Source organism: Dysidea avara, chromosome 8 (genome assembly GCF_963678975.1).
Source record: "Dysidea avara chromosome 8, odDysAvar1.4, whole genome shotgun sequence".
Lineage (NCBI taxonomy): Eukaryota > Metazoa > Porifera > Demospongiae > Dictyoceratida > Dysideidae > Dysidea > Dysidea avara.
Window position 1 is genome coordinate 31674796 of NC_089279.1, and position 9430 is coordinate 31684225.

Sequence of the window (9430 nt, forward strand, 5' to 3'; positions counted from 1 at the left end):
CCCTGGATCTAAGACAGCTATAGTTAGGTAATATATGTAAAAATATGGAGATCTAGCCTATATTAAAAATTGTGGCTGAACCCTAACCTTAACAAAGGGTCATGTCTATTTTACTGACTGGACTGAGTGTACCAGACCAGACTTGCTTAATTAAGACCAAAGGACCGGACCACATCACGTGAATTGATTTATATAATCAGTGCACCATAACACGTGATTTACCCAGCATGTGATTTACAAGGTGTGTAGCTTACATATGCAAGTACCTGCCTTTTACCTGCCCAAAGAGGGATTGACCAGATCTCGGAGATCTAATGTCTTCAGTGACTAACTTTTAAAAATGGGGGGAAAGCAAATATAGAGATTTCTGTGCTCAATCTTGTCACTTTTTGCAATGTGTCAGAGCCTTAACCACTGTACCACATAATGTTTATTTGAGACTGTTTAAAGACAAAGTGAAGGTTGGTAGTTGTTTAGTATTGTAAATGAAGATAATCTAGCACTATAGGTTGACGAAAACTCGATATGTACCTGTAAGTGCATTTTGATAGGCCAAATGCATGATTCATTCTACAAGCCACAATTAGAAAGCTGCAGCCACCAAACCTGCTACACAATACTGATATAAACTGTTAAACACTATATCTGTTAATTAGCCAATTTGTGCTGGTAGTTTTCGAGATGCTAATAAAACACTCAATGTTTGGCATCCAGTAGTCCATAAAGTATCTTGGCTATTCAGATGACGTAATGGGAATCTGTAAATATATGCATTCTGGAAATACTTTTTAATATATATATATATTTTTTCCCATGGCTAGATGTGCTGCCCTTGCCAACCACTCCTAGCACAAGAAAGCACAGCTGGACAACTAAATGCAAAAAGGCCATGAAAGAAGGCAGCCCAAACACCATAGTGAGTCAGGTGGGACTCCACTTTCACTTGATCCATTGTGGAGGAACATGCTCCACAGATACATTGCATGGCAAATCGAAGCAGTGAAAAGCCCAGACAAAAGTGAAGCCAATCTAAAACTACAGAATGCTCATCTCCCTACTTAGAGGACAAAAGGGAAGCCAGGCTTTAATAAAAGATGGTAGCTTCATGAGCTAATCCACCAGTGGCAGACAAAACGATGGGCGTAAAAGAGGCATGGTCAATCTCACAAACATACTGGAGACATTTCATGTTTTCATGTTTCTTAAAAGTGGAAGATAAAGAGGCAGAGCAATTGGAGGGAGCAAACGGATTAAAAACTCGAACATCCATGAAGTACCTCTCTGAATGACCACCCCAAAAACCATTCAAAAGCAATATCTAAATGTGCCCCTCTTAAGTAGCAAGGGGAACTCATCAGAATTATGAACTTCAGATACACACCTGGCATGGGATCACACTTCAGTGAGCAAATTAGCAGTAAGAAGGTACCTAATCTGATGATGTCATACAGATAGTAAACCTCCTTTGGGACAAGACAAAACATGCTCCACTGAGAAGGAAGCTCCACGGGCACAAAAAGCAGGTGTTTGAAGAGGGGGCCACCCACACCGCAAAGCCAAAGCATTCCAAAAGACCGATTTGTGGAGAGCAAAACCTGCTCAGAGTGGCTAGCCAGTTAGAGGCACCTTTAACAAGCTAAGTCTATACCATGCCTCATAGAAGGTTCCAGCTGTTGTTGCAGCTCAGACAGAATAGTTTATAAGCTTAGTCTTGTGCAATGAGGCCTTTCTAGACTGTTGAAAACAAAAAGCATCAACAAAACACAGAGTGGTTATGAATGCATTAACTAAGTGGCTCAGTAACATAACAGGATGCAGCCAACTCACTAGTACATCCACTCATATGAACAAGGCTCCCAAATGAGCAGGAAGAGCAAAGAGCAGCCGTGAATAGCCATCAGGAGGGGGCAGCCAGTTAGAGCAGGAATGAACGCTTGGCGAATCATATTTTCAAGAGGTTAAACATCACACATAGATGTGACAGTTCAAGAAACAAACAGCCAGCAACTATACAGACTATGCCTAAAGGCACAATACGCAGCATGGGGCTGGCTTTCAGCAAATCTAAATAACCTCAGCCCTTGACCTTGTTAACAACGAAAGCTTTCACATAACTCTCACAACCAATAGCAGCCCCCAAATAGGGGTGACCTTCACAAGTAATCTTGATCCCCAAACCACCAAAACAGAAAACTGCTTCCTGCTGCAAATGACTCTAATGACAAGCCAGGTCTTGGTAGCATTTACAAAGTACCCAAAGAAGGGCCCAGCTTACAAAGACTATCCCACCACCTACGTACACAACACACTCAACTTTTCACATGCACAAACATCATCAGCATACCACACCTGCTTAACACCTGAAGGTAGCTGCTGCAGTAGAGCGATGGCAGCCAGAGCATAGAAGGGCATAGCCAAAGGGTCCCTCCCTGAGTAGTACTCTCTTCAGACAAACACATCACCTGAAATAAACAAACTAGCTGGAGACCAATAAACATTAATCAGGATTGGAGCAATTAATGGTGGGCAGAGCTGTCTGATACTATGCAAAGCAACTATTCTGTTCAATGAGTTAAAGTGTCTATGAGTAAATCAGCATCATAGTCATCATTAACCAACAGCTCACGCACTGAGTGAATAGCAGCCTCCACCCCAACCATTTGACCAGCACATAGCTGCAAAGTATCTGCCACAATCTGGATGTATTCCTCGATCTGGATGTGTCCCTGGATATGTTCCTAGAAAGGACAGCCTTGGCCACAATTCGCTTCACAACTTCACATATGCCAATCGGTATCACTCCCGGATTCTTGTTCAATGCAATCAAACAACAAGCTACAAAGGGGGAAAAACCTCTGGGAGCACAAATACGGCTAGCAAACAGAGCAGTAGCTACGCAGAGCTCACTTGAAGCTGAATGGAAGGCAGTACATAGTTGTCTCTAGCAGTGAGCATCCACCCCAGAAGGGTTTGCAGCACCTGTCCAGTAGTCCACAGTGCAGCTGAACAATCACATAACATCCAAAGAATCAATATAACTGAGTGGAAAACTGGTGGATTAGCCCAATCAGGCAACAAGCAGTTCAAATTCAAAGGCTGTACAGGAGGATGTTTAGACTTGAGGACTTCTCATACTGAACAAGTGGGGGAGTCAGTGTCTGCAATAGCATTCAAATTCAATACCCCGAGGCCTTGTTCAGTCAGCAACTGGAGTGCTGCCTTGCAGCGACGGAGGAAGTAGTTGATATGAGGGGGCGCTCTGCTGGGCTGACCCAGACTTATTTCTATAGTTTGATAAGGTGAGACCAAAAAAAAAAAAAAAAAAAAAGAAAAAAAAAAAAAAAAAAAAGGTCACAACCAATTGACAAGAGTTTTCCACCTCACCAGCTACCATTTCTAGCTGATAAACTACATAAAAATCCTTACACAGCTCGCTACACACTGACTAATTTATTAGAGTGACTGCTCTATTAGAGTATCTCGATCTTTATCACGGTTTTCAGCCCCACTTCAAGAAAGATAATTTCGTTGTGATATCATTCTGAGGGGGGGCTAAGCCCCCCCTCAGCAGACCAAGGGGGGGCTTCAGCCCCCTAGCCCCCCCCTTTCCGCCGCCTATGCTGCCTTGGTCTTCCTTCATACATCAATAATTATTTAGCAAACACACTGGAGGAATGATCTTTTGTCTGAGGACTCCTCTCAGACTGAAGGCAGGCTTGGATGGTTCTGCCCTCATGTAGGAGCTAGAGGAGGTCGCCATTCTTCCATGATCAGTAGATTTTAGATCGGGGAGAGGTACGCTGCAGCAATACAGAACAAGTCACAAATATCGCCTTAGAACTACAGACTCCAAGCATAGATTGTCGAGAGATGCTGCAAGGTGGAGCCCTAGCTCACAGCACAAAGCAGTCTAGCCAGTTCGCACACAAATACCACGCAGCCAAAGTTGGCTCCGAGCGTGGCGCTTGGCCGGAATCTGGGTGGCCTGCGGATCAAGTCACGATGGGGTTGGCTTTTTTTCACCCCTTCTAGGTATTTGTCCCGTTTCACTTTAGGATATTTAGCTCAAAGATTTTCGCTTAGGCTCCTAGGCTATGGGTAAACACCTCGAACAGGCTCTGCCTTCTGTGTACACCCTCCAGTGCCTAACTGGTAAAGTAGATAATAACAATAACATAACAGCAGAGCCACGGGGAACTTTAAGTACATTTCTTCGCCAACTCGTTCGACAACAACCACTTCTCTGGCAGCATCTGAGTCACCCCCATGTAAAATCAGGTCAGTTTTGCCACTGGAGGAAACCCAGGAAGTTCAGGTGAGCACAGATAGTATATACTATCTATAAGGTGAGCATAGTATATTCTCCGTACCATACTATCTATGAGGTGAGCAAGGTGACTCTTCATGGGTATAGCTAGACTGTATTACGTAAACAGTTCTGGAGGACGAGGCAACTCTTGAGGGGCAGGATGGATTGGGGAGGGTGATTTGAGGGTGAAGGAGAAGCAGAATCCGTTGTAGGATGACCACAGGGGAAGCATCATTTGAAATAACAACACAGCACTCGGCAAAGTTTTCCAGACTTTTATTTTTAACCCGGGCTTGATGGACTGCTCTTTCCTACCACCCCCAGCACAGATTGCAAGTGCTGGACAACTGAACAAAATTAAGCAGACAAATGGGATTCCACAGTCACTAAGTCCACTGACTGTGGAGTCCTGGTGTAAACACCAATGGAAGACCGTGCCCCACGAATACACTGAATTGCCGAGCGCAACAACGAAAAGCTCAGGCAACAACGAAAAGCTCAGGCAACAACGCAGCCAACCAAGAACCACAGAATAATCATCTCCCCACTTTGTGGCCAGAAGAGAAGCAAGTCGCTTATAAAAAAAGTAGCCTCATGGGCTAAACCGCCAGTGGCAGCCAAAACAATTGGAGTGAAAGTGGCACGCTCCACTTCTCGAACATGCTGACCATAAGCACGATGCTTAATCTTTTCATGCTTCCTAAAGGTGGACGACAGAGAGGAGGAACTATTAGAAGGAGCAAAAGGGTGGGGACTATTCTACGGAACGGAATGATGGACTAAACCACGGAACGGAACGATTACTCAAATTGAAGCTTGCAACTTACCATTGCTGAAATTTCCCTTATAAGTTAGCAGTGGCATCTCCAGTGGGTGATTAAACATAAGATAAAAAGAATTAATGGATCGATTGTGGGTTTTTGTTGGTTGTCATTAGTAACGAAGTATTATTGTGGGATGAGCTCTATCAGTGATGTTCATCCATATGGAAGGGAACTTTATGTGAGCTGTTTTTCTTATTTAGACTTTAGAAAACAGTCTGGGCCGGTCTTTCAAGTCATAAGTCAGTGTATAAATAAAGCAAGCAGGAAGATACTGGTAACAGGAAAGAGCTAGCTGAATTAAAACTTGAAGAATTTTGTGCAGTGTGTGAGGAGCAAATATTTTGGCAGACCGCAAGGAAGGTATATTCTGCAAACATCACTGAAGTGTATGCATGGAGTTATTTATATATTAACAACTGGTGCAGTGGACTAATGCTGTATTCAATAGTGAGCTGATTTTATCTGTTGCACAATTCAAGGATGTGTCTGACTGCTAGCCTTGAATTAGGCTAAATGCCAAAACTCCAAGATCAGCCAAATCTCAATTATAAGCCGCATGTGAAACCATGCCCGTAGCCACCAGGCAAACGTGATTTGGACCAAGATGTGTGTGTAATTTCAATGTATCTAGTCAGACCTGAAATGGAACACACATTAATTACATACCACCTAAGAATCCTAGGATTTCTTAAGTGTAACATTTCACATGCTTCACTTCAAGCAAAACAGGTTAAATTTGTTCGTCTATTTTCAAGTGATTTCCAGTCCAGCTGGTCCATGAAATTACAATGGGATCACATGTATTTGTTACAGTGCGGGCTGTCTTGTGTTGGATCTACTCTAGAGTTGAAATTTCAAGGTAGACTCACTGCTAATGTACTGACACTAGTACTGTTGTAGCATGTTTAAGTGGAGGACAAATGAAATAGTAATGCTAGATTATTTATGTATACAAATTTTTCATAATGAAATTGATATCCCATTTTGATTTGTACTTCCACTTTGCGACATATTCAAGAACAAGAAGCTACCACACTTAATCTCCAACCACTGTCATTAATTAACTAAGATCTCACTAGTCTGTAATTCACCTTACTGTAGTGATTTTATTGATTCATCTGTATGTTTTCTTCATTTTCCTTTGAAGTTGTACCAAGAGTTCATAATGAGGTGGAGAGTGTCTAACTTGAATGCATTCACCAAACACCCTGTTTAAAGTAACACCTCGGCCTTATTTCAGAACAAAGGCTTTACCTTCTTCAGCAACACTAATCAACAGTTTTCTATCCTCCAGTAAAGGTGTTGATTTGATGAAAGGTGAACTTTATGCAGGGTGTTTGTACAGGCCATACTGAGAGTTAGACACTCTCCCCCATACAAATCAGTATTACGAACTCTTGGTTGTACAGTATAAGTAAACAAAGATAAGTTTCTCTCCCATCTTATTCTAGGATTTCTATTGACAAGGAAAATTCAATTATTTGTATACAGGCTCAAAATTGAGAAAATATAAAGAAAGTGAATTAATATTATACAGTCAGTTTGCTTTTGGATATTTAATGTCTCCAACCACAACAAAAATTCGATGAATCCATGCATCTCATCACTGGTCGTCTGAACATTCTGAAAGTGATACCTCACTCAATCAACCACATATTCTGTTTATTAGACTGAATAAAGTCATGATTACCTAAACAATCACTTAATTAATGTTTTATAATTATCCTATTCCATTTTCCTGGAGGTTCCACTGATAAAATGCAATTTCAGCAATGATAGCAGCTAGCCAAGTTGCAAGTTGATGCAGAAAGCATTCCATTCTGTAAAATAGACCCCATCCAGAATTTAACTCAGTACTCAGGCTGAGATATCTGACAATAGTCCACTACTCTGTTAATGAATTATTGATGTTCACACAATATAGCCTCCTTGAGGTATCTGAATGTTTGCTCCTCACACACTGCACAAAATTCCTTTAGATTCTGCTTAGACTGAGTTGATTCAGCTTGTCACCATACTTGTTTCCTTTGTAGTGTAGCTATACACATACTGATTTATGCCGATAAGAAAGGCTGGGCCTCAGACTGTACATTCTAAAGTCAAGTCTCACATACTAGTAAAAACAAGTCATGCATTAAGTTCCCTACTTGATATATCCGAAGATGAACACACTGAGTCAGCTATTCCCACAATTAGTACTACGTTACTGATGACAACCAACAAGAACCCACAATCGATCCTTAAATTCGTTTTATCTTTCTTGGGGTACGTTTGATTACCTGCTGGAAGTGCCACTGATAACTTGTACAGCAATGGTAAGCTGCAAGCTTCAATCTGAGAAAGCATTCCGTTCCGCAGTTTAGTCCATCATTCCGTTCCGTTCCGTTCCGTAGAATAGTCCCCACCGAGCAAAAGGGTTAAAAACACGGACATCAATGAAGCATCCCTCCGAACGACCACCCCAGAAGCCGTTTACAGCAACATCCAAGCGAGCCGAATCCTGACGAAGTTTTCCAGACGAGTCCACGAAGTTTTCCAGCCGAATCCACGAAGTTTTCCAGACGAGTCCACGAAGTTTTCCAGCCGAATCCTGACGAAGTTTTCCAGCCGAATCCTGGCAAAGTTTTCCAGACGAGTCCACGCATGATTCCAGAAAACGACTGAGAGCGGATTTGTTGTAGCGGATATGGTGTTCTGGAAAGTTCGACACATACGAAGCCATTCTGGTGGATGCTAATTGAGTAGTTTACACTAGACTATTATATTTTTTATAACTGGCTGGTGCACACACAGCTGTTGTACCTGCCCCACTGCACATAGCTACGACGTACCTGTACTGCATGTAGTCTGAAGCCCCACAAAATATTAAAAGATTGTCAGTACCACCAAAGCATGCATGGTATGTATGATTTTGGCTTTGCTAAGTCATCATTAAGATAGATCAAAAACACATGTTAACTACATACCTAGCCTCAGACACATGCAACTATAGCTAGTGACGTTCCGCAAACATAGTACAGGCATGCAGCCCGGTCTTTAGATCCGCCACTGCGGGGCACACCATGCATGAAAGCACCCGTAACTATAAAGCGTCAGACCAGCTAGTGTAACCCGCATGTAACTAAGTTATACCATAGTACCTACAGCGCGATTGGGCTTCAGTCCACTAAGAAAAGTGCCGCTTTTGTATTGTGACGTGCGTGCTGTAAGTAATAAAAAAAAGTTGCTGTGCTCGCGTTAGCTATGCTAGAAGTCTATAGTAGAAAAAAAATTGGTAGTTGCATGGCCTCTATGCTATATAACTCGTGTCTCGAGTCTAGCACCTTGCGGCAGCGCGCTTTGTGCTTGAAGTTTTGATAGGCAAGTAGCTACCATCCATGCAAGCACTGTGCATGTAGCTATAGCTAAATTTACCCAGCAGCTAGCTAAACAGTTTGCATAACAATCCGAAACATGGAACTGCCACGATTTACTCTAGCTATATACATTCTTTTTTTATAGCATTTTAAATCATCATACAGTATTTCTACATTATAATAACTGCACCCAGACACATATTATAAGATACCTGTTAAAGCAATGGTGACAACAGTTATCAATAGCTTCATTATTATATAAACCCAAACTCGTCAAAAGCATGAAACGCCGGCACACAAATCAAATGACAAATCTGAGTGAGCCCCCTGCATGTTGGCCACTCGCCCATATTAGGGCTGGCTCATAACTATGACGTATAGATAATCATTTTGTGTTATGCATAATATTATTATAATTAAGACTTCTATATCTTGGAGTGTTATAGCACATCCTTTATAGCTGTAATAGGATTGTTGGCCATGTGACCACTTTTGGGTATTTACAGTTAAAACTGCACTGATATTGAAAGTAGCTAATAGACAGTTTAATAATATATGTGACCGGATTTCACATAACAAGGCTTCCACACACACAAAATCAAACTTACGATTTTACCAGAAATGGATTGCTGGTCTAATACACTATCATATTTCACACTGTACTTCCTTCAGCACTGACAAGTCTGGTTTCTGTAGCAGCTTTCTTCCGACCCTGTCAAAGCCACGAGTGTGAGATTGGCACCATTAAATGGCCATGGCTTTGTGATAATGGTGTGTAGTGAGCTGGGACTTCGCAGAGAGCTCGCTAATAGTGTTCTCAGTCAATTTGGAGTAATTTGAGGGCCATGGAGGGCCATGGAGAGCCCAAACTTGGCCCAAACTTGGCCTCTGGATTCCAATCGTCTTCTTACTTCATACCACCGTCCACCCCCACCCTCCCA

General features: G+C 42.1%; 1 protein-coding gene across 1 annotated transcript in view; it reads right to left on the bottom strand.

The window, feature by feature from the left end:
• Nucleotides 1-8832, bottom strand: part of LOC136263199 (deleted in malignant brain tumors 1 protein-like) — a 57994-nt gene extending 49162 nt beyond the window's left edge. The window contains exon 1 of the mRNA XM_066057703.1: nucleotides 8702-8832. Coding sequence (XP_065913775.1) covers nucleotides 8702-8741 — 40 coding nt within the window. The 5' untranslated portion in view covers nucleotides 8742-8832. The remainder of the gene's footprint in view (nucleotides 1-8701) is intronic.
• Nucleotides 8833-9430: the final 598 nt, after the last annotated feature.